Raw genomic sequence first — 25,162 nt, 5'->3', positions numbered from 1 at the left:
TCAGTCATCATCATCTTCGTCTTCATCATCGTCCTTACTGGGTGCACATCTTTGGAAGCAGTTCACAATCAGAGCCAAAACGAAGCTTGACACGATAGCAGCGATGGAGACGGCGACGCCAGAGAAGATTATGATTATAAGGTCTGTGAGTGACAAACTAAATTTGCAGTCCCTGAAACTGGCTTCTGATAATTCACTAAGAAAGACGGTGATGTCTTCCACAGGGACAGTACACTGGATTTCATCGAGACCTGCACGGAGAGAGAGAGGGAAGAAGGAGATTTTTTTTCCAAAAAAAGTAGCAATATTATTATTTATCCAGTTATAAATGCGACTCTTCCATACAAAATGAAGCACGGCAGCTCACTCAAAGGAGGCAAATATTTTTGATGGTAAGATGAAAACATCCCTATAGCAATACAGATATATAACTTTCGTAAGCATACCCAATCCATTTAACATGTTTGTAAATTGGATTTTTTTTTTCAGTTCTGTGTGAAGACCAAATAACGAGGCAAATCAAGTTGATCTGTGAGACTTTCGTACCCCCATCCCCTGAGTTGAAGTTCAGTGGCAATACCCCCTCAATTGGATCATTCCCCACCCAAGCCTCCTAGAATCATAGAGTTGGAAGGGACCTTGACGATCACCTAGTCCAGCCCCACGCAATGCAGGAATAGGCAGCTTTCCCATATGGGGATAGAACCTGCAACCTTGGCATAATCGGTACACTGCTCTAGCCAACTGAGCTATGCAACCTCTAACCTCCTGCCACTCTTTCACTCGGGGTTTTTTTTCCCTGTAAAGAACAACTCTATAATTTCCTCAAAAGACGCCTGTTTCTTGGGAGAAAAGCAATGACAAACCTAGACAGCATCTTAAAAAGCAGAGACATCACCTTGCCGACAAAGGTCCGTATAGTTAAAGCTATGGTTTTCCCAGTAGTGATGTATGGAAGTGAGAGCTGGACCATAAAGAAGGCTGATCGCCGAAGAATTGATGCTTTTGAATTATGGTGCTGGAGGAGACTCTTGAGAGTCCCATGGACTGCAAGAAGATCAAACCTATCCATTCTTAAGGAAATCAGCCCTGAGTGCTCCCTGGAAGGACAGATCGTGAAGCTGAGGCTCCAATACTTTGGCCACCTCATGAGAAGAGAAGAATCCTTGGAAAAGACCCTGATGTTGGGAAAGATTGAGGGCACTAGGAGAAGGGGACGACAGAGGACAAGATGGTTGGACAGTGTTCTCGAAGCTATGAACATGAGTTTGACCAAACTGCGGGAGGCAGTGCAGGACAGGAGTGCCTGGCGTGCTATGGTCCATGGGGTCACGAAGAGTCGGACACGACTAAACGACTAAACAACAACAACATAATTTCCTCTATATGTTTCTCTAGGAGCTCATACACACTTCTGCTTCTCCCATTACTTTCCCCTGAGATGACCTGTTGTTTATCACTGAAATGAAACAAACGCCGATCTGTTTTTTAGTTTCCAGGCACAGAAGTGGAAGTGTGGACGATCGCTTAATCCATGGGCTTTGCAAGAAGTGAGGCTGTCCAAAGTCTTGCCTGTGGAGCACGGAATAACTCTGGGGTTTTTTTTTTTATTTTTAAGGAACATCAGTAGAGGATTGTGTTGTTAAAGCCTTCAGAGCCCATAGAATACGTTGTATCTCTGATCCTCTTCCCTGCCACCACAAGCTACATGTCCCAGGATTTTTCTTTCTTTTAAGAAGAAGCTGCGTGCTTTAAATACACTTTCAATTTATGATGTCGGAAGTGACATTAGGGCTCATCTAGACTTCCGCATGCCCTGCTCCTTTCTCCTGGGGAAAACCTGGCCTTTGCTTCTGAATCGGAGCAAAAGTCAATAGAGTTTTACACGGATCGGTGCCTATAAAGTGTGCGACAAGCAGAAAACTGCCCAGACTCATGCTTTTGAGGCACAGGAGAAATGGAAGAATGGGTGAGTCCAATTAAGTGTGTCTAGGATCACAGACTAATGCAACCCTTGTGTTTAAAAAGACTAGGAGGCACACACAAGGAGGGAGGGAGGGAGGGAGGGAGGGAGGGAGGGAGAGAGAGAGAGAGAGAGAGAGAGAGAGAGAGAGAGAGAGAGAGAGAGAGAGAGAGAGAGAGAGAGAGAGAGAGAGAGAGAGAGAGAGATGAGCATTTAATTAGAGATTTAACCAGAAGTGAATCATTACAGCATATTGCAGATTAAAATGAACAGGAAGACCGGAGTTACAGCAGAGAGGAGACGGATCACTCTGAGATTAATCGTAGAACAGGAGACAGGAGGCCTGGAAAAAATCCAGTTCCCTGCCGAGAGGGCAGAAATTCACCCAGATCAGGGAGCGGCATTCAATCCCCGGGGTCAATGCTGAATCCATGTGCAAGCCTCTCCCCTTCCAAGTGAAGAGACAGATTGGGGGCAAAAGCTACTTTGCAATATGACATTGACCAGCTGGTGATGCTCAGCCTTATCACAAACCCAGCTCTATCCTTCCCCTCTCTGGGTTCTTTTTTTAGCTTCCATTGCAACCAAAGCCAGAGAAGGACTCCTTAGACCAGGCATCCCCAAACTTCGGCCCTCCAGATGTTTTGAACTACAATTCCCATCTTCCCCGACCACTGTTCCTGATAGCCAGGGATCATGGGAGTTGTAGGCCAAAACATCTGGAGGGCCGCAGTTTGGGGATGCCTGCCTTAGACCCACCCTGCCCATTTTTTTCTGGCAGAGGTCAGGTGGCCCTGTGTCATCTACTATATATTTTGGGAAATGGTTTGTATGTTCTCTCTATGTTTGTCTGCCTCTAGAGATATCACCACCCAACTTGGCATGAGGATTCCCAAGGTGGGGCCGTGGTCTTTGTCAGTGTTGATGTTTGGGCTGTGCGCACTATTTTGAATTGAGATGGTTGGTACTGGGTCTCTCTTCCATTTTCAATGCCCGTAATTGCCAGTGAATCACAACAGAATAGCAGTTAGACTCCCAAATTGCAGCTGTGCTCCCCTGACAATGAAGGAGAGAAACCACTTGATGAGAACACTTTGCTTAGGGACAATTCAAACCCTGATTATTATTGTTATTATAATTACTACTATTGCTATGGAGAGCCAGTGTGGTGTAGAGGTTAGAGTGTTTCGCTAGGACCTTGGAGACCAGAAATCCAAACCCCCTCTCAGCCATGAAGCTTGGGGGCCAGTCACTGCCTCTCAGCCTAACCAACCTCACAGATGGGGAAAGGATGGGGAGAACCATGCGTACAGCCTTGAGCAACTTGGAGGAAAAGTTGGATAGAATGAAACACATAAAACAGTTATTCCACTTGATGACTAAATAGGATTGTAGGCAGTTTAGAAAGTATTAAAAAATCAGTTACTCAAGCATTAAAATATAAGCGCTCACAACTGAAAGAAAATGAAAACAACACAGAGGTGTAAACAGGAGAGCCAGGATGAATCCTAATCATAGAATTGTAGAGTTGGAAGGGACCCTGGGGGTCGTTTAGTCCAACCCCCTGCAGTACAGGAATCATGGCTAAAGCATCCCTCTGCTTGAAAACCTCCCTCTGCTTGAAAACCTTCAATGAAGGAGAATCTACCACCTTCTGAGGTGATGAATAGCTCTTACTGTCATAAAGTTCTTCCTAATGTTTGGTCCTTTCTTTTGTGTGATCAAGGGGATGCCTCTGTAAACAGGTGTGCCTTCAGAAGCTGAATACCAATGGGGCCTCTTGTATCTGAGAAGGGAGTGCGCCCCATTGCATTGGTGCTACCAGGGTAAAAGCCTGCCTCCGTGTAACCACAAGCTGATAATCATCAGGTCATAACAAGACCAACCAGGTTCCCTTTGTCGATCCCAGAGTCCTTACCAAGCAACAGAGGGGAAGTCTACCTTCGTTTAAGGCCTCATATGTAAGTAACAAGACCTTGAAACAGGCCCAGTGTCTTATCAGTCAACCAGTGCAAGTCTCTCAACGGTGCTGTGCTATGTGACTAGTACAGACCCTGGAGGGTATGAAGTTATCCGACCCCTGAGCCGTCTGAAGACAGCCCTTTATAGCAGGCATCCCCAAACCTCGGCCCTCCAGATGTTTTGGACTACAATTCCCATCATCCCTGACCACTGGTCCTCTTAGCTAGGGATCATGGGAGTTGTAGGCCAAAACATCTGGAGGGCCGCAGTTTGGGGGTGCCTGCTTTATAGCGAAGTTTTTTAAAAAAATTTTTAATGTTTTTATATATGTTGGAAGCTGCCCAGAGTGGCTGGGGCAACCTAGTCAGATGGACAGGGTATAAATAGTAAAGTTGTTGTTGTTGTTGAATAGGACATCCCTATTTTCATCAGAGAAATGTTGGAATAATATTAGCTGGTAATATTAGCTAGGAAAAAAACCAAGGATTGAAGGAGGGATTGAAGGAGTCTTCTGCCTATAAAGCATCTCCTCTGTCACTGATCGCCCTTCCTGGTTGCGCAGAGCATCCTTTGGTAGCAAGAGTGGTGTCAGACCTCATGCTCTTGCCCGATCCCAAGGACAACCAGAGGGATCAGAGGAACATAAGGCAGATGCTGCCTCAGCTTAGCCGCCTGCTTTGCTGACAGATGCTGCCGGAGTTTATTGGGGTTTCAGCTTCGCTCTTCCTATCTGCAGAAATAATCAAATTGGCACATTGCCTCCAGAGGCCCATTGCCACTGCCATTGATGGGAAACTATGGAAAGCTATTGGGTGCATTCCCAGCAGAGGAGCCGATTTGCCCCCGCCATGGAGGGCCCCAAGTCGTGTGACGTGCTGACGTGGCGCACATGACATTGCCACTCAATATTGAGGGGGCCCAGCGCTCTCTTTAAGATTGGGGGGGCAAATTGTCTCAGCCCCCCTAGCTGGCATGCCTCATACCTGCCAAGTTGCTGTCAGAGAAATAAGGGACCGGGCCGGAAAAAGCAGACCGGAAGTAGTGCTGCCGCCATTTTGGAACTGGGCAGAGCATGCTCAGAAGTGACTTTTGATGCTGCTTTGCCCAGTTCCAAAATGGCCACCGCGCCAGAAGTCGCACTGCAGCCATTTTGGAACTGGGCAGAGCATCATCAAAAGTCGCTTCTGAGCATGCTCCACCCAGTTCCAAAATGGCTGCTGTGCCAGAATAAACCGGGGGGGAAACAAAAACAAATCCGTTTTTTTCAGCTAGGAACAGCTGGAAAAACGGGGATTTCCCAGGGAAAACGGGAGACTTGGCAGCTATGACCTGCTTCCTGACACACCTTGGGAGTAATAGAATGTGAAGTAATCTGGCCTCCATCCCATGGGTGGGAGATTTGGTTCAACTTGCACTTAAAGCCAAACTTCCCTAATTCACACTTTCTGAAACACTACAAGAACCAAACCACAACCATCCTTTGAATTTCACATTTCTCCAAATTTTGCAATGCAGTTCTCCAGTCAAGTAATGAATACACTAGGGCAGAGGCGGAGCTAGCTGCTCTGGCACCCAGAGCGGCGCACATGCTGTGCACCCAGGGGCGGGGCAAGTATCCCAGGGGGTGGGGCAAGTATCCCAGGGGGTGGGGCAAGTGTCCCAGCGGGGCGCCACCTGAGAGCCACCCATGGGGGGTGGAGTGAGTAGCCCATGGCAGGCTGCTTCCAGGGGGGGGAGCCATGCCGCTTTGCCAGCAGCCTTCTTCCCTTCCTCTTCCTTTTGACAGCTCTGGGGAGGCTCCCCCCCCAACAGAAGCAGCCCGGGAGCAGGGAGCAATGGCGTGCCGCCCACCTGTGACTCCCAAGCCTCCCCCGAGCTGTCAAAATGAAGGGGGAAGGCCACCGGCAAGGTGATGCAGCTCAGTCCCTTCCCCTGACGGCTCAGGGTAGGCTTGGGACTTGTGGGTGGGCGGCATGCCAAATGTCACCCCCCTCAGTGAGGGCACCTGGGTCGGACCACCCCCACCGCCCTCCCTTCCTCCGCTCCTGCACTAGGGTAAAGCATGCATATAAATTCCCACACACACAGAGAAAACCCCCCTATGGCTTTAGAGTGGCCCTGATGCAACCTATATCTAGGCCCCAAACCAATTTGGGAGCCTTGCACTGTGTTTAATTAGAGCATAATACCCATTTAAAGGTATTAAAGGTATTTAAATCCCCTTCAACACACATTTAAAGCACGTGTTTTATCCCAATGAGTGCTGGGATCAGTAGCTTCCCCCCTCAGAGAATTACAATTCCCAGCACCCTTAACAAACTACAGATCACAGGATTCAGAGTCATGTGCTTTAAATATGCATCAAATGGACTTTAATTGCATCATGTGGATCTTCCCTCTCTAGTTAAACATGTGGTTTGGAAGGAGCCTGTCTCTCTCTCTTCCCCCTGCCCTCTCACCTTGCCATCAGACATGGGTGGGTGGGTGGGTGTAAAATGAATACTTTTTCAGTGCATTGGTTCAACTTAAGAAAGAAGCCCAGTTACTCCAAAATCCAGGCATTGATTCAGCTGAGCATTTCAGAACCATTCCTGGTGGTGGAGGTCACATACTTCTTTCATTATTATTATTTTTCCAATTAGCTGCATGCATTTGGGTGTCCTACCTCCTGGAATTTTGGCATCACCCCCAGTGCCGGCCTCAAATTTCAAACAGTTGCAGTTTGTATTGCAACTCTAGCAAAGGTCCTGAAAATCTAATTACAAGGAATTTTGGTGCTAGCTAAGTAAAGCATCTGGGACATGAAGTTACAGCCACTGCAGAGACACCGGGATTTGGGAGACCCTTTGAAGCGAAGCCACACTATCCTGGAGTTAATAATGTCATTTCCTGGCTGGACAGATTCATGAAACATTACATGGGACAGAATGTTGCCCACTTTCCAAATTGATGGGGGGCTGGTACTCCAAGGGCAGAAGCAAAGACTTCATCTTTCCTTTAGAGCCAACACAAGGGCAGAAAGCTAAGGATGGGAACCGCAGGAGGGGAAAGTGCTCTTGTGCTCGGATCCTGTTTGCCAGGCATCTGCTTGGCCACTGTGAGAACAGCATGCTGGACCAGATGGGCCTGATCCAGCAGGCTCGTCTTACATTCTTAAGGATGCTTCATTTTCCTCCTCCAAACTGCTATCGGGATTTTAGAATTGCAAACTCACCAGGATGGTTTCTGAAGTGGTTACATTGTTCTGCTTTTCCTTTCATTTAATTGCTTTTTATTTATTTCCCCAGAGACCCCCAAAATACATTATGAAAACCTGTATTCCCCATAGATGCACCACAAGTTAGTATAAAACTTTGGAACTGGTCTTGAGAATTTGTAAATGAAATGAAGCGCCTGCAGAAACAAAGTCCGGTCTGGAGAGATTCACAAATCAATCCCTTTACTGAAGTACAGTCATACCTCGTGTTGCGTTCTGCCCTAGTTACGGGCTTTCAGCTTACGAACACGGCAAACCCAGAAGTGTTTACTTCCGGGTTCTCCACCCTCGCATATGCAGAAGCTATCTACGCACTTCGTGCATGCGCAGAAGCGCTCGATCGCGCCACACACATGCGCAGAAGGGGCACTCTAGTTGCGGACTTTTTGGTGTGTGAACACCCCGAAACTGATTAAGTCCGCAACCAGAGGTACCACTGTATGACCTTTAAAAAACAGCAGTGCAGCGAAAGTTGCAGTCAACTAAGTTCTACTCAGAGCAAACTCATTGAAGTAACAAACCATCTGACGGGGCTTCTTTAGCTGTGATTCCTACATTGCAGGGGATTTGATCAGCTGTACAATTCTATGATTCTGCCTTTGTACTTTGTGGGAGAAAGCGGAGGCACAGAGCTGCCCTCTTTCCCCACTCCCTGACCACATGCTCAGTCTTGCTTAAACCCGGATTAAACATATGGTTCCGGGGGGGGGGGGGGGTCCTCACCTCTTCCTCCCTTTCCCCAACCACATGAGCATGCGAACAATCAGTTATGCTGTTTCCTGCTGCTCCGGGATGGGGGTGGGGACCCGAACCAATGGATTCAAATTATGAGAAAGAAGATTGTGAATAATTTTCTGATACTTAAGAGCTGTTAGATAGTGGTACAGACTACAGTGGTACCTTGGTTCTCAACTTAAACCATTCTCGAAGTCCGTTCCAAAACCAAAGTGTTCCAAAACCAAGGCGTGCTTTCCCATAGAAAGTCATGCAAAACAGATTAATCTGTTCCAGACTTTAAAAAACAACCACTAAAACAGCCATTTAACATGAATTTTACTCTCTAATGAGACCATTGATCCATAAAATGAAAGCATTAATCAATGTACTGTACTATAAAAGAAATAAGACAGTATTGTAGATGATAACAATTAATTCTTTTTCTTACTTGCACTGATGATAGTCATTGTTTGGATGGGGGTCTTTTATCCATTTCCGCAGTCACACAATCAATCAATCAGTAGCTGAACTGGGTTCCACACAGCCACAAAAACAAATTAACCGAAAAAGCCTCAAAAACCAAAACGCAAAATAAATAGCAAAAACAAAAGCGCCAAATACAGTGGTACCTTGGTTCTCAAACTTAATCTGTTCCAGAAGTCTGTTTGACTTCCAAAATGTTCGGAAACCAAGGCACAGCTTCTGATTGGTGCAGGCGCCCCGGAAACAATAGCCGACAGCCGCATCGGACGTCCGGCTTCCGAAAAACATTCGAAAACCGGAACACTTACTTCCAGGTTTTCGGTGTTTGGGAACCAAGGTACCACTGTACCTCGGTAGGCGATGGACTCTCTATCAATGGTTTTCAAACAGCAGATGGATTGCCACCTGCCAGGGGTTCTCTAGCTGTGATTCTTGCATTGCACGGGGTTGGACTAGATGACCGTTGGCGGCCCCTTCCAACTCTGCAATTCTGCGATTCTATCAATTCAGTGCTCAGATCCAGGTCAGCGCCGGAGTTTCAGGGCTAACTCTAGATTAGGGGTACCCATGAACAGTCTTTGTTGTGGGTGCCCAGCCCCTCCACCTCGTCACTGCTGCCCTGTGTTCCCATCACCCCTGCCGCATGCCATCCCACTGCTACCCTGCCGCTGATAACCCCCCCCCCTCGCTTTCCACCTTACCATGAAACAGCATCTGCTGTGGGGCCTCTGAGGCCCTTCAATCGAAGCGCAAACCCCCGAAGCACAGGCCCAGGCCAGGTTTTTTTTAATGGCACTTGCAGGCCCACATGCAGCGCAACTTCACGACCTCACGTCACCCACAGTCAGGGGTCCAAGTTGGCACCCCTGAGTCCTACTGCAACCCCTTGTTTTGTCTCAGGCACACCTTTCCCTGGCCCATCCAAAATGGCTCCATGAGCCAAATGGAGAGGCCTAGTGGATCTAATTAGATCTCCTGTGCCACTGAACACTTTGCAAACAAAATAAATACTGGGGGTGGGGTTGTTGGTTGTTGTTTTTTTTACTATGTTATATAACTTTGTGTTTTCGTATTGTGAACCGCCCCGTGGTTCTTGGATGAAGAACAGTATAGAAATTTAATTTTTCAAATACAGTACGTGCATAAATAAAAATAAACAGCTTGCAGGTCTGTCGGCTCGCTTGCACCCACAATCCGCATCACGACATTGTGCACATTGGTGAAAACAAGTGCAGGAAAAGCAACCTTCATTTATTTCTCTCTTTTTTTAAAAAAAAAAAAGTGAGGGATATATAATCCGCTTTTTGAGGAAGCCCTCTACAAAGAGGCTTTGCAACACATGTTACAAATCCCGGTCCAGCTCACTTAGAAATGCAACTAATGGTAATGATAAAATCCAAAGCATACAAGAGCGATCGTATTTCGCTGCAATAAGCCCCACAAGCAGCCAATGTTTAAATGAGTATAGCAGGGGTAGGGGGACTTCCTTTAGCCCAAGGGCCGCATTCCTTTTTGGAAACACCTCCAAGGGCCACATGCCAGTAGTGGGGTTAGGCCAAAGGCCAAAGTGGGTGGAGTGATGCCAAATCGCAGCCTCTTCTCTAGCCTCTGTTCAGCAAGGAGGAAGCCTGTTCAAGGACACATTCCACCTACGTAAAAATCCTAAGAAGGATGTAAATTAGGGCCAGTGAGGGGCGGAGCCTGGGAAGAGAGGGCGGGGCTCCAGAGAGGGTGGTGCCCAGGTAGAGTCCCAATGGCCAGAGAGTGAGGCCTGGAGAATTGCATTTGACACTGGAATGTACTAAAATCTCCTTCATTGAAGATTTTTAAAGAGAAGTTGCATCCCCTCCAATATTTCTCTGGTGAAAATAGGGACATCCTATTATTATCCCCCCCCCCATGAAAATAGGGACATCCTATTACCATACCCTCCATTTCTCAGGTGTAAATAGGACATCCTATTCCATCCCCTCCAATGAAAATAGGGACATCTTATTCTATCCCCTCCAACATTTCTCCAGTGAAAAGAAGGATGTCCTATCCCATACCCTCCAACATTTCTTCAGTAGAAATAGGGGCATCCAAAAGGAGGAGCTTCCAGAACCAAATCAGAAACCGAGACGGCTTCTGTGATTCTGGGAACACTTGGGGGCGGGGTCTGAAGTTGGATTCTTCAGCTGTAATTCCTGCACTGCAAGGGGCTGGACTAGATGGTCCTCAGGGTCCCTTCCAACTCTACAGTTCTACGATTCTATGGCCCTTGCATTAGGAGAATGCACAAACAACACTTCTAAATAGGGATGGAACAGCTGACTATATGGACCGTGACAGCAGGGTCATGTGTCGCCTCACAGTGATGGAAACACATGACCACCATCTTGTCCCAGGGCCTCACCAAAGCTTCTACTAGCTCTGCGAGCCACAGAACACCACAGCCTTCCAAAAGGTAGTTTTGGAAGCTACACACAGCCCTGCCAGCATTGGGTGGGCGACACAGTGTTCAGCGTCCTTCAAACAAGGCCGCAAAAAAAGTGAGGGGAGGAGATTTGCACAGCACAAGCATGCGGCTGTGCCCTCTGGGCTGAAATCATTAGATAATGTGCGACCCAGGACCAAAATAACAGAAGTGACCTATCTGTAACGCTCTCGCCACTTGTGTGTTCGTTTACAGGAGGGTTTTCGGCACCAAAAAGGCAGTGCCTCAGAAAACCTGGAGGGCACCAACTCAGCTTGAACTTTAATTGGCAATGGCTAAGATTGGAAGTGCAAATTCCTGTCGTATAAAGAACGGGGTTTCTTCAGAAGAAGGAAAAGGGAGAAGGGGCATGCGCAAAGCACACTTCCTTCACATTCCTGAATTGTCTTTCTAGTGAAACTGAAATGTATGAGGAACGGAAAGCAGAGCAAAGCAAGTGAAAGGAAGGATAAGCCTGGAACTGGTGGTGGTGGGAAAGACCATTCATCTCTACTTCTGTATAAGGGGCAGGAATTGCGTGTGATCTGCTCACTGAGTCTGGCTGAGCCTTCCACAAAGTGCTGCCTCCATGAAAACCCCACATTGCCGCCTCCTGCATTTCTGCTGAAGGCATTGGAGCCCAGGGAACTGAGAAACATGGGGATTTCAGAAGCAGCCTTCTACTGAGTCAGACCTTTGCTCCATCTAGCTGGCAGCAGCTTTCTGGGATTTCAGAAAGGGGGCTCTCTCAGCCCTACTTGGAGATGTCGAGGATGGAACCTGGGACCTTCTGCTTTCAAATCAGATGCTCTACTCAGAGCAGTGGTGTTTCCCTTTAAAAATAAAGCAAGATTTCACTCTTCATTGTTCTAACTGAGGAGCTTTTTAAAAAGGAGCTGAAGAACAGCCACTGGCAACCCTCTCAATTTGCCTAATCCTCTTTCAAGAATAGCTGTCAAGTTTTCCCTTTTCTCGCAAGGAAGCCTATTCAGCATAAGGGAATTTCCCTTTTAAAAAAGGGAGAACTTGACAGCTATGCCTTCTCGGCCTTCTCGGTGGTGGCGCCCGCCCTGTGGAACGCCCTCCCATCAGAGATCAAAGAGAAAAACAGCTAACAGATTTTTAGAAGACATCTGAAGGCAGCCCTGTTTAGGGAGGCTTTTAATGTTTAATAGATTATTTTATTTCATTTTTCTGTTGGAAGCCGCCCAGAGTGACTGGGGAAACCCAGCCAGATGGGTGGGGTATAAATAAATATATTATTATTATTATTATTATTATTATTATTATTATTATTATGCTTTCAAGCCAATCTGGGTTGGTGGCCATCACTGCCTCCTGTGGAAGCGAGTTCTGTAGTTTATATGCTGCATGTTTTAGTATTTTAACTTCTGCATGTTTTAAAGTACTGTTGCAAAAGAAAAAAACCCTGGTTTTCTCTTTTTATCTTTTTGAAAAACCACTTTGAGGTGGTTTTTTTTAAAAAAAAAAATCAAGTTGTGTATTTTCTTTCTGAAATAAAGAACAAATTAAACACTATCCTGACTCTTCCAACATTCAGCTTGGATGAGCATTCAGCTCTTCATCTCAGGGTCGTGAGTTCGAGCCCCACATTGAGCAAAAGATTCCTACATTGCATGGGGTTGAGGTAGATGACCCTCGTCAGGGCAGTCTTGAGCAGGTCACACGCCCTGGCGCTGAGGGACGGAGATCGCTCCGGCGCCCCCACCCTCGCAGAGCGCAGCATGGCTTGCCGCGCAACGCCCTGCCTACTGGCCCGGCGTCCTGGTGCCCCGCGCCACCAGGACTCTACCTAGAGCCGGCCCTGACCCTCGTGGTCCCTTCCAACTCTACAATTCTATGATACTATGACTCTATTCTATAATGTCCATGAGCTCCAGTGCTATGAGAGAGGGAGAAAAACATTTCTCTAGCCCCACTCTCCTTGCCATGCATAATTTTATAAACTTCTATCATGTTGCCTCTTAAGGGCTTGTCCACACTATTGTATGTCTCATGGTCTGAGCCATTTTCCCCTTGCCCCTCTCCTTTCTCAAAGAAAACCTGCTCTTGAGTGATAAATTGAGCAAATGCCATTCCGGAGAAAACCCAAATTGCCACCTGCCCCGATTGAGTCCACAAGGAAGTGTGGACAAGCCCTTACTCACCCTTCCTAAAAACATCCCAAATGCTTCAATCCATTTGATCTGTAGCCATTTCTGCACAAACCGGGGGGCCCCTGCTTGCAGTTCACAAACAAAATGCATCCTGCTTAGTGCTTTCATGGCTGTAGTTTTGCCTGCAGTGACTATCCACCCCACTCCCCGCCAGCCCCACCATCTGGGATATATTTGGCTATGTAGCAATAAAGACCTGAACTCTTGAGCGGGAGATGAAGTGGCTCTCAAATCCCGCCTGCAGCTACCTGAACAAGGAAACATGGAAAGCACACATCAAAACTAAGTGCCTACAGAAGACAACCCAGGAACCTGTGCTTTGACAGCTAAATGGAGCAGATGAATGTCTTGGGGGGAGGGGGGACCATGACTTTCTCCTCTTTAGTGGGTGTGTTTGAGGTTTGTGCATTTTCAGAATGCAGCATGTGTGTGTGAGAGAGAGAGTTTTATTGAAGGCTGGATTTGGGGGCTCCCAAACATAGTGCAAACGTAGTGTGTCAGTCCAGGCTATACCTTAGCCAGGGTTGTCAAGATGGCACCTGCTGGGACCAGTGTGACCACCAGCACTTCCTATGGCACCTGGAAAAGTTCTCGGTATATAAAGGTAAAGGGACCCCTGACCATTAGGTCCAGTCGTGACCGACTCTGGGGTTGCGGGGCTCATCTCGCGTTATTGGCCGAGGGAGCTGGCGTACAGCTTCCAGGTCATGTGGCCAGCATGACAAAGCCGCTTCTGGCGAACCAGAGCAGCACACAGAAATGCCGTTTACCTTCCCGCCGTAGTGGTTCCTATTTATCTACTTGCACTTTGATGTGCTTTCGAACTGCTAGGTCGGCAGGAGCTGGGACCAAGCAGCAGGAGCTCACCCTGTCGCGGGGATTTGAACCGCCGACCTTCTGATCGGCAAGCCCTAGGCTCTGTGGTTTAACCCACAGCGCCACCCGTGTCCCGCGTCTTGGTATATATGTCCACTCAAAAACCCACAAAGTTCAAACCTTTGATCATATTCTTCCTACTCACAGTCCATCCAGCTATAACTGAGGACTGGAAGGATACCTCGACCTTTACGCTGACCGTGTGGTATAAAAAGACTCTGTATATTGTTTCCTTGGAGAAGCTAACCAATGAACTGAAAGTCACCAAGGGCTTTGCTGCACCGCAAGATTAAGTGGCCATATCTGGCGCCATGGGGTGGGGATCTTTATTTACTTACAGGAGGTACTCGTGAAAGACCACTTAGCCATTTGTTTTCTGCAAGTCATTTCCTCCATCATGGAGAGCATGTGTTGCAGTGAGATCACCGTAAACTCCCTCCCTGTTGTGGGGAGGGACCATTTGGTTGGCCACAACTCCCCATTGGCTGCCCCTCTGTTGCTGGGGCAGAAATTTGGCTGGTTGGGATGGCTATTGGCTGCTATGGGGCTATTTAATCTGCTCACCCGCCCTCCTCTCCCTATATTTAGGGTTGTTCTTTTGGCCTTGCTATGCCTGTCTAGGGGTTGTCTGTTTTGGAGCAGGGGCCCGGTAGGAATTTTGCCACTTGGCTGATTGGCTGGTGCCACTTGGTTTTTGCCTACCGTGTAGCAAATCGTCACAACTTTGTAAGGTTGGTGGTTAGGCATTTGGTTCAATGTTTTGGGGAGGGGACGTGGTTGGCTGTGCCTGCCCCTCCATTGCTGCTGCTAGAGAATTCTGTTAAAGGAATCCAGGGGCTCGCCTTGCTTTTGTCCTACCCCAGTCAAGGGGCTAGGGCCCTGGCCAGAGCCCCTGGGAGCATCTGGGGTGAGCTGTGAGATCGAAGCCAGCTTCTCGCTTCCCCAAGATGCTTTCCCTTACTGACATATGGTGGTGCCCAGTGTCAGTCCTGTTCCTGCCACCGTGCAGATTCAGGTAGTCTGGAACCAATGCCAAACAACCACTCACATGCTGTAATCAATAAAGTTGTGGCCCAAATTAATGCAAAAAACCTTAAACTAAAATCTGTGTCTATTGTGTCTTTATTTTGGGGGTCTTCACGCGCAATTGCAATTTCACAGAATTCGGTCTCGGTCCTAAACGGCCTCGGTCCTATATATCTGAAGGAGCGTCTCCACCCCCGTTGTTCAGCCCGGACACTGAGATCCAGCATCGAGGGCCTTCTGGCGGTTCCCTCACTGCAAGAAGCAAAGCTACAGGGAACCAGGCAGAGGGCCTTCTCGGTAGTGGCACCCGCCCTGTGGAACGCCCTCTCATCGGAGGTCAAGGAGATAAACAACTACCTGACATTTAGAAAACACCTAAAGGCAGCCCTGTTTAGGGAAGTTTTTAATCTCTGATATTTTAATGTATTTTGGTATTTGTTGGAAGCCGCCCAGAGTGGCGGGGGAAACCCAGCCAGATGGGCGGGGTAATAATAATAATAATAATAATAATAATAATAATAATAATAATAATGCAATTCGTAATGCAATTAAAGTCAATATGGATACTCAGCGAGACAGGCGCCCCAGCCTCCCATCTTCAGCCACAGACCCACAGGCATGCCAGGTCTGTTCTTGTACCCAAGAAATTGGTTTAGCAAGATGCAGATAAGTTACCAAGGGCAAGCCCAGCACTTCAGCCCAGCCATATTTATTTAAGTGGTTTGTAGAGGTGACCATTTAAAGCCTTTTATGGGAATGTCTTGAGTCGCTGCAAGAGTGACCTTGTTTACTAATGGCTGATGCATTTTTAACATTACTTTTAATTAGAGTTTAAGTAGTCCTCGCAGTGTGGCAGCGGTGTCTCCTTTCTCTCATCCTTGACCTTCTTTCGCTTATCTCTCCCCCCCCCCATCTCTGCTGCCTTACAGTGCCTTGGGAGACATTTTCTTTCCAGGTAAGGGAGGGGAGAGACTCTCTCGTAGCACCACAGTTGAGTCCATCAAATGAAGGCTCTCCTCAGACACTTCGCCAATGAAGGGCTTGTTTGGGTGCCATGCTAATGGTTGCTCTTAGCCAAGGCCCTTGCTCCACAACACACAAAACACACATAGTGGAGACTAAGGATGGGCAAATCTGTACAGTTTGATTGCACACAGTTTCTCATTTTCCCCATAATCTTAAATTCAGTTCCCCATGTTCACACATAAGTTAATTTGCGAATTATTATTATTATTATGGTCCTCGTGAAAATTCACCAGCATTTTGGTGCGAATTTCTCCCGATAGACATTCTTGTATATGGTGCATATTTGTCTAATATACACAGTCGTGCAAGGCAATTGCCTGTAACATAATGCAATTTTGTATGTTGTTTTACCAAGTACAGTCGTACCTTGGTTTTCGAACAGCTTAGTTCTCGGACGTTCTGGCTTCCGAACGTTGCAAACCCGGAAGTGACTGTTCCGGTTTGCAAACTATTTTCAGAAGTCAAACATCTGACAGGGCTTCTGTGGCTTCCAATTGGCTGCAGGAGCTTCCTTCAGCCAATCAGAAGCCGCACTTTGGTTTCCAAACATTTTGGAAGTCTTCCAAGGTACGACTGTATCTGCATTTTGGAGGGCACATTCACCCTAGTAAATAAATGCAGCTCGTAGAGGATAATGGGTGTATCTGCATTCAAACGTTAAACATTCTTTTTACACTTAAAAGTATGAAGCTAGGACACCATCACCAAAAGGAAACATAAAAGATTCTTTAGAGTGGGGGCTAATCTTTAAAATAATAATAATAATAATAATAATAATAATAATAATAATAATAATAATTTATTATTTACAATAATAATAAAGAATTATTATTCTGGCTGAGTTTCCCCAGCCACTCTGGGTGGCTCCCAATTGAGTGTTAAAAACAACACAGCATTAAATATTAAAAACTTTCCTGAACAGGGCAGCCTTCAGATGTCTTTTAAAAATAGGATAGTTGCTTATTTCCTTGACATCTGATGGGAGGGCATTCTCATATATATATATGAGAGATCCATTATTTTTAAAACACTGCCAAAGGTCTGGAAAGGCATTTGGGTTGAAACCTTATTCGTTATCATTATCCTCTGAAGCAGTTAACACATATTTATGGTTCTGAACCTGGCTGGATAAATTCCACTCGCAGCTGAATCCTAGTTGGGATTTTGGACCAAACCAGAAAATGATTCCCTGGTTCTGTGTTGGGCTGGGGAGTTAATGCATCCCTACGTGGGTGGGTGGGGGAGCCACCCAGTGTGAACTTCTGTGCAAGGATAACAGCATTTTCCTCTACAGAGCATTGCTTCCCAGCAAACACACAGTTATGACTCCCTGGTTCTGCATGAAGGCTATTGGAAGGCACCCCAGCTCCGGGGCTGGGGGGGGGCGGGGCAGGAAATCCCGTATTAAAACACAATCGAACTAGACCAGATTGCTGGCATTTTTAGTTCTGCCAGACATCCTGCTCTTAGCTGCTGTTCTTCTTTGGGGAACTGAGCACACAGAGGAGCAAATGGTTTCACACTGGAAAGGATATGCACCCCCCTTCAAAACATATTCCAAGAAGTCTTTAAAAAGAAAAAAAGGTGTTAGCATCCAGCCAAGGAGCCATATTAATCTTATCCCCAAGTGGAATTAAGCTAAGGTGTATGTAACTACATTTGCTGTGTCCTTGAAATACCCTCAAACTCGTCCTTTTTTTATTCTCACCCACTGTTAAAATTTGGATTGGGAGATCCTCACAGCAACGTATCGAGGGAATACTAATTCCAGAGAGATTACTTAATCTAATGTTCTTTCTGAGAAGAGACAGGTGATTGGGGTTCCTGTTTCTGGTAGCGTATGAAAAAACCTGCTGCAGGATCAGGCCAGAGGCCTTTCTAGTCCAACATCCTGTTCTCGCAGTGGCCAAACTAGATGCCCCAATGGGAAGCCCACAGGTCACCGCACAAACTTCCTAAGAGCTATTTCTTTGACAAAGAGGAGCTGTGAACATTTAGAAAACAGGACAACACCTTTGTGTGTCTGCCGTTTTCAAAAACGAGAAGGAACAAAACGTAACTGGGATGTGAATGGTTCTTGGAGTTGTTGTTATGGTGGTGGTTGTTCTGTTTGTCAAGGGTAAGAATGAGAGGAGATAGACTGATATCTAAGGAGGAAAAATCTAGAACTCAAAGATCGAATACAGTGCTCCAAAACATATTAGCTGAGCAGCAGGGCTCATTACCAATTGAGACTGCGTCATTACCAGTTGAGACTGCGTTGCTGGAATCTGGAATCATTTAAGCTTGGTCAGATAAACATAGTAAGGTTAGATAGATGGTTTAGGTGTGGCGGGGCTGGATACAGGGGAACGAGACGGAGTCCAACAGCCCCAGATCCCATCTGGTTTGCTCTGCGGACTAAACATGCAGGTTCCCAGCGGCTGGTTTTCAGATACAAAATGCCTCTTGACAACGGAGGCAGAGTATAGCCACCCTGGATAGTAGCCACTGATAGCCCCGTCCTCTGTGGTTTTATCTGCCCTGAGCCTTCCAAGTTTTGAAAGTTGAACTGCTCCATTCAGAAGTGTCCATGTGTCTTTATAAAAATCATTTTTTAAATGATGTAGACATGAGTAATGGTGCTTATGGAGCCAAACTGGTGGGTGTGGTCAGGGAGGGGAATGGGCAGAGCAGTGAGCGTGACTCTTATTTTTTTAGGGTAGGCTATACATTTCAACCACACAAAAGTTGGGGGGTTCCATTCTCATATACTGTACCTCTTTTCATCGTCCATTGATAAAGAGGCATTATTACAGTTCCGGGAGAGATTTCAGGCAGGCAGAAGCACTTGGGAAGGGTGTGGAGGAGAGAAGTGACCTGGCATAGAAGGCATGGCCTTTTGGGGGTGGCCTGGGAAGAGTCCCAAGGGGCAATGAGAGAAGTCTGGAAAGTTGCATGCAAGGGAGCATCAGGATCAGGACCATGGTGCATAAATATGGTGTTAGCCTTTCCTCTCCTGCCAGAATCCCAGTGAATATCAGCCCAACTGAAACGTCTGTTATTCCCTTCTTGAGCAAATTGTGTTGGGGGTTTTTTGGGCAGGATTGGGGCAGTGTCATCAGAAATGCAACAGGAAAGGAATGGCTGTAGTCCCAATCTCCTGAGCCACTTTAAAAATAAACCCCAGTTTGCTTAGCTCATATGACTAGATGCACTCCCTTAAGCTGGAGGGGATGTTCCACCAGAGGGACATATTCCACAAATTCTGGAGGCAAGTCCTAAACAGAATCTCAGAGATCGTAGGTAAGCCAGTTAACTTTGATGCCAACCTATGTTTATTATCAATGTTGGTTTATTATAATATGATATGTTTATTATAATGCTGACTTAACTTGTAAAGCTCTCATTATATATCTGCTGGTTGTGGCAAAGCAACCCATAGCATAAGGATGGTAAATTGCTCCAGATTTTCTCTCTCTTCACACATGCTTTTAAAAAAGCTCTGTGCATAGCCAGTGAAAAACTCACTAGCTCACTACAAGTTTCAAGAGGCAAAACCAAACCAATGGATTATGCAGCCATGTGGTGGCCATTTTCAACTTATATCAGGAAACAGTCCTATAACTGGCCAGTCATCACCAAGTCATCTATTATCACTTGCCTCCTATTTTTGTATAAAATATGCTTATATATTTAGGGTGATGTTATCATGCGGTTTCTCAGCAGGATATGTGTCCCAAAAGATGTCTCTCTCATATTAGAATGGAGCATTAGTCACAATATTTTGTGCGACAGCTTACAAAATACGTCAGTCGCTTCTACACACTTTCTATCTTTTTAAAAATTCACTAACTTTTAATTTTGCCTGCCTACCATTTTATTCTACTTCATTTTAACCATGTTATTACAGTGGTACCTCGGGTTAAGAACTTAATTCGTTCTGGAGGTCCGTTCTTAACCTGAAACTGTTCTTAACCTGAGGTACCACTTTAGCTAATGGGGCCTCCCGCTGCCACTGTGCTGCCGCTGCTCGATTTCTGTTCTCATCCTGAAGCAAAGTTCTTAACCCGAGGTACTATTTCTGGGTTAGCGGAGTTTGTAACCTGAACTGTCTGTAACCCGAGGTACCACTGCACTTGTTGGATCTGTTGTATTAAATAGAGTATGCTGGTTTTTAACTTTATAATAAAGAGACAATATTAAAATGGTCACCAGGAAGTCGTCTTCTGCTTTTTGATTCTGCCTTATTGGAATGTGCCTTAAATATACAATGAAGATGCTAACAAAACCTGAAGAACGTCATGTTGGCTATCCTTTTCCTCTTTTCTATGGGGACATCCATCTGCAGCAGATTAGAAACTTTGTCAGTTTCACTGTAGACCAGTCTTTGTCCTCCAGTGGAACTGGCAAGGGTTTTTTTGGGGGGGGGGGCTTATCAATTTCATTAGCATATTTTCCTTCCTTTAAAAGGCCCCATACAGATGTCAGCCCCAGGAGATCCAGTAATTTTCTAATTTGCAAGAACCAAAGAGACACTAGTGAATGCAGAAAGGCATTTCTGTCACCTTCCCAGTTTCACTGAAGTCTGGAGATGAGGAGGAGAAAGTGTGTGTGACCAAAAATATAATGATGGGAGATTGCATCTGCACTAGGGATGGACAAGTATGCCGGTTTTCCCATCAGTTTCTCATTTTTTCCAATTTCAAGATCATTTCTCCACATTTCCACATCAGTTTCTAATTATTATTATTATTTTAAAAAAAGAAGTTCTCATGAAAATTCACCAGCATTTCAGTGCAAATTTCTCCCAATATAAATCTTTTTTGTATGCAATATTCACGCGGTACACATTTTTGGAAAATAATTATCCTCCGTATAATTCATTTTTGTACATTATTTCCACTAATATATGCATTTTATACATACACACTTTTATGAATTTATTTTGGAGAACTGCATTTCAAAATTCGGAGAATCATGTCTTAGGAAGTGCGGTGAATGTGAACTGAATGGAATTTCTCCCCGAGCCCTAACCAGAACCCTCTCACAGGCCACTGTCATTCAACATCTGGGACAGGCAGGTGACAGTGTGCCTTCCGTCGCATCAGCTTGGGTGGATCTACTTCAGGGAGTACCTAACATTTTGGACCAGTGGGCAAATTTAGAATTTTGAGAAAGTGCTGCAGGTGGCAGTAGTGGTAGCATTACCCAAAATCGCTACCATTTGGGGGTGGTGTGTGGCTCCACTCACCAACCCCTTGCCACCACCACCCCACCCTTTACTCTCAGAAGCTTCCCCTTCACACCCCATACAATTACTAAGCTTTCCTTGGCCTCTTGAGTTTATAAATCCAGCATTGTGACAAGGCTCTACAAATCCTCCAGTGGGGCTGTAATGACAGACTTAACACTTTCAATGTATATAGAAATATATGCGAAGAAGGTAAGTGTTTTTTCAGGGTTGAATTTTAAAAGACATCCATGAAATCTTCCCAAAAGGAAGAATGGGGATATGGGATTCTCCTAGGGAGAGGTAGCAGCAATCAGAAACTATCCCTGCAGGAAAAAAGAATATCCCATAGAATAGTACAGAAATACTATAGTATACTATAGAAACAATTGGAGCTTGTCACATTGGGGAATTCCACCTCAAGTGGAAACAGAAGCAGAAATTGCCAGGTTTCATTTAACTGACCCTTGGAAACCAATAATGAACCCAACACCTAGTCACCATAGCTGCCAAGTTCTCCCTTTTTAAAGGGAAATTCCCTTATGCTGAATAGGCTTCCTCGCAAGAAAAGGGAAAACTTGGCAGCTATGCTAGTCACTTTTGTTGCTTCCAGTCTGCAGGTGAAATACTATTGATTATGCTCCCACAACACCACTGTTTTTGCATTGCATTCCCTTTGCACTGAAATGTATAGGGTGAAATAACATGACGGTATAATTTACATAATTAATTATGTAAATTACATCACAGCAGATGTTGAAATGAATGGTGCTTTATGCTGTAAACGAACTGCAGCAGAAGGGAAACAGTGCTGCATGGATGAATGCAGGGGAAAATGGAAAAAGTTGCCTCCTTACATCTCTAAGGGAACCCAGCACCCATGGAACATTACAGGGGGAACTGGAGTCCATGGCCTAATTGCAGATCTTAACATACTGAAGGGAGGCGAGTGTCTATATAGGAGCAGGTGCTTCAGAAAAGGTGGGGAGAGCCACAATGCTAGATGCTCTGGCAGTGCTTTGTTAAAAGCTCTCTGATGGCCTTGGGGAGAGGCCGGCTTGCTGTGTCATAAGGCTTTGTCCTCCATCAGCTGATACAAAGTGGCAGAAAGATCTGGTGTAGTTCTAGAGATGTGGAAACTGCTGAACTACACACACACACACCAATTCTTACAGTTCTTTCACTAGAGCAGCAAACCTGCCTCTAATATCACTTCAGGCAAAAATGCAGTGACAAATTAAGTGGTTCCCCCCCCCCAAAAAAAAACTATCCACACCACTCCATTGCACTTGGAACTTCTAGTTGTCAGGAAATTGTGGTACTTCACCCAGCCTAGCAATTCAGTGGTGCACCCCCTGTTTCTATCAACTCACGGAGCCCATCCCCCCCCACTTACACTTGACTTGGATAATTAATGTGCCCTTCCCTGACAAAAAGAATGCACAATTGCAAGGTAGTATTATTATTATTATTAAAAATGGATAAATACACAGAAACTATTGAAGTGCCTCGAGACAACTTCGCAACGTTTGCAAAATCCATGTTATCCACAAAAGCTGGAGGGTTTTTGGGGGGGTGGGTGGGTGGGAATCACAACGAATATGTCACTGTTCCATGCGTGAACTGAAGTAGCACAAATAAAGTGAATATTCCCAGCACAGTGTCACAACCATTCAGTATTCAGAAGGCTTATTGCATGTGGCGGGAGTGGCGGCGGCAGGAGTGCTCCTTATTTATGTATACAACCAACCTCCAAGAGACTCTATTATGGGTTATCCTATTTGACAAGGCCCCCTGTCTCCCTATGTAGTTAAAGAGCATAAGAAGCTCTCATTATTAGGAGTTCTTAATTGCATGCAGGAGGAGCCCCCTCCTCCCTCCTGCCAGTGGAGAAACTCACCGCCAACCTGCCTTAGACGGCATATATTTTGCTCTCACGGAATCAACAGACCCAAGAAAGAGACCATCTGTCCGCGAAGAACAGCCTGTACACAGACAGGAAGACAGACAAAACAAGACAAAGCTGGGTGGCAGGCAGCATGCCCTGGGAAGCTTTGGAAAAGATTTACCTTTCTGGAGCTTGGGCGCATTAGCCTCCAGCCAGCTGAAGAGACTGGCAAAGTCACAATCGCAAAGCCAAGGGTTGCCCTCCAAGCGGATGGTCCGGAGGTTGGGCAACGCTTCAAAAGTGGCCACATTCAACGTCTGCAAGTTGTTGTCGTTCAGCTCCAAGACCTGGAGCTGCTTCAGGCTCTCAAAAGCAGCCTCGTCCACCTCGGCCAGGTTATTGTTCCCCAGGCTCAGCTTGATCAACTTCTCCGCCGACTTGAAGATGCCGGCATCCAGCTGTGTCAAGTTGTTGTAGCTCAAATCCAAGTAGACCAGCTTGCTGGAGCTGCTGAAGGTGCCGTCCTCCAGGGTGGCGATGGAGTTGTTCCTGAAGTCCAGGTAGACCAGGTCGCTGTAGAAGATGAAGAAGTCTCCCGGGATCTCCTGGATGTTGTTGTTGGCGATGAGAAGTTTCCGCACGTCCAGCGGGAACGGGCTGGGGACTCGGGGAAGCCCTTGGTCCCGGCAGTCGATGGTGTGGTAGTCCATGCAGCTACAGGCGGAGGGGCAGAGGTGCCCCGAGGGTAAGAAGAGCAGGCAGAGAAAGAGCAAAGGAGGTAGGCAGCAGAGCGGGGGACATGGCCACATCGTCAGGCACAAGCCAAGTAGGGGGGGAGCTCCTGCTGCTAGGAGAACGGCATTTTTCGCCGCCGCCGCCGCCGCTGTTCAGTAGCAGTACCCGTGTGTTGAAGAGATGGAGCGTGCGTGCGTGGCTTGGAAGTGTGTTGTTTTATCCGAGAGATCACATATCGTAGATCAGATAGCAGCAGGCTAAAGAGGAGGCGGGGAAGAGAGAGAAAGAGAGAGAGAGGGAGACTAGTGGAGGGGGGAGGAGGAGGAGATGAACGAGAGGATTTGTGCAGGCAGCAGGGGAATGAGAGTACCATCGAACGGAGGGGGGAATGAAAGGCGGCCGAGCACACGGATGAGCCTCTTAAGGGTTCAGCGCTAAAGGAAATGAGGGTTTTGCTGCCAAAAAAAGGCCTTGTCAGCAGCAACAGGGTTTACAGTAAGGGAGCGGATAATAAAAACGAGGCTGACTGTGTCTGTCATTGAATGTATTTTTGTACACGCATTGGCTGATGCTGCAAAGGCAGAAGGAGGCAGAGGGCAAGGCTGGACGTGGCATTATTGCTCCTCAGTGCCTCTTTCTCCGTATCTCTGTGTGTTGTTCCATATTGAATGTGGGCTATTGCACGGGAGTTTTGTTAAGGGCTCACCTTTGGAAAGGGAAAGCTGCCCCTCCCCACAAAAGCCGATCTCTCCCCCCCCCTCCATCAAGAAGGAGATGATGTAGGGCTTAACTTGTGCCTCCATATATGCCATGCTAGTTCACAGCAAGGCCGCTTTTATAGGGCTGTATTTGGAGACTCTTCAGAAACCAGTGCAGGAAATTGTGGCAATGCGCCCAGTGAGAGAAGATTACTGGGAACACAGTGTCTGCCTATGAGTTGCTGGGAATCACAAGTGAGGAGAGCTGCTGTCGCTCCCAGGTCCTGCTTGCAGGCTCTGCCTTGAGACATCCAACTGACCTAATGGAGAAAGAGGGTGCTAGACTAGATGGGCCCGCTTTGGCCTGATCCAGCCCCAACACTCTTCCTGTGCTCATTCATTATTTCCCTCCTGAATTCAACCAAGCTCCCACTTCCATTCAGTTTCAACAGCAGATGGGGGGGGGAGAGAATGTTTGTTTCACTGTTCCATGGGGAGGTGGAAGGCTATCAAAGTGAATGGAGCAGTTGATAAAACATTGTGCAGTCAGCTAGTTTCTACCCACACTGACACACCCCTCTTTGCCTGCCATCTAGTGAAGAAAGAGGCATTATCAGACTTCAAAGGCACATTCCACCCTGGCTAAAATACCCAAGGAGGGTATGAAGGAAGAGTACCGTAGTGAGGG

The 25,162-nt window shown here is 46.5% G+C and overlaps 1 protein-coding gene across 1 annotated transcript; it reads right to left on the bottom strand.

The window, feature by feature from the left end:
• On the bottom strand, window positions 1-23,850 carry LRRC38 (leucine rich repeat containing 38). Its single transcript, XM_035118808.2, has 2 exons — window positions 23,223-23,850; window positions 1-251 (listed from the first exon to the last, which is right to left on the bottom strand). The coding sequence occupies exons 1-2, from the start codon at window positions 23,848-23,850 to the stop codon at window positions 1-3; spliced, it is 879 nt and encodes a 292-aa protein (XP_034974699.2).
• Window positions 23,851-25,162: the final 1,312 nt, after the last annotated feature.

Source organism: Zootoca vivipara, chromosome 6 (assembly GCF_963506605.1).
Source record: "Zootoca vivipara chromosome 6, rZooViv1.1, whole genome shotgun sequence".
Taxonomy (NCBI): domain Eukaryota; kingdom Metazoa; phylum Chordata; class Lepidosauria; order Squamata; family Lacertidae; genus Zootoca; species Zootoca vivipara.
The sequence above is the reverse complement of the archived record's forward strand: the minus strand, read 5'-3'. Positions and strand labels throughout refer to the sequence as shown.